The sequence below is a fragment of the Penaeus monodon genome, chromosome 33 (genome assembly GCF_015228065.2).
Source record: "Penaeus monodon isolate SGIC_2016 chromosome 33, NSTDA_Pmon_1, whole genome shotgun sequence".
NCBI lineage: Eukaryota > Metazoa > Arthropoda > Malacostraca > Decapoda > Penaeidae > Penaeus > Penaeus monodon.
The window spans coordinates 14,858,592-14,859,440 of NC_051418.1; the positions used below are offsets into that span (position 1 = coordinate 14,858,592).

General features: G+C 34.7%; 1 protein-coding gene across 1 annotated transcript in view; it reads right to left on the reverse strand.

The window, feature by feature from the left end:
• The window catches only part of LOC119594065, a gene marked incomplete at its 3' end in the record, with an annotated part of 8,666 nt that overhangs the window by 336 nt on the left and 7,481 nt on the right, over positions 1 to 849 (reverse strand). The window contains 2 exon segments of the mRNA XM_037943106.1: positions 83 to 324; positions 502 to 611. Coding sequence (XP_037799034.1) covers positions 83 to 324; positions 502 to 611 — 352 coding nt within the window.

Below are 849 nucleotides of genomic sequence, written 5' to 3' on the forward strand. Positions count from 1 at the left end.
TCAGAATAAATATTTACACAAAGGCAGTTATTCAGCAACTGCAAATACTGCAAAATAAAAATCACTCCCTCCCTAAACTCACCAATATAAATATCATTGTTTGTGACCACACTAGACACAAGATGATCCGGTCTGTTAAGAATTTGATGAAGTCTAACTCTCAGATCTGATTTTGAAGGAGGCCGTTCTCTTGCAAATGTCCTTGCTTTTTCTAAATATTTCTCTGGTATTTGAAGAGAATTCTGACCAAATGTTACCAGTGCCTGATGTATTCTGAGTAAAATTTTGTACTCTGAAATAGGCACCTTTTTTGTCGACATATATCTGAAAGACAAAAGTTCATCCTTAGTCAGTTATTCTAGTAATCCTTTATGATAGTCCTGAGTCTTTCAAGAATCAGTAATGTGAATATTTCTTTGCTTCAAGGGTAAGAATCTAATTGAGACATTCGGGAAGAAACAAAGCCCTCCAGACCTAGAGGACTGAATGAAGAGTACTTACACCTCAAGGAAATCTTGATTTGTCAGTAACTCTAGCAACTGCATATGATGGTAATCCAAGGAGAGCAATTCAATTGCCAGTTTTATCCAGGGCCTCTTGAAATAATTTTCCTGATGGATATTATTAAAGTACAAGTATTAAAGACACAGAAATAATAGTGGTGCAGCAATCACTGCATAAGTATAAATATAAAACTTTACTAAAGAAGCCCAATCAACAAGACAAAATCATGGTATAATTTAAAAACATAATAATCTTTAGGCTTAGAATTGATGACAAATACTGAAAATCGGATTTACACAACTTCTTAACCCACTGGATCTGGGTGTTGTGCCCATCATCTTACAG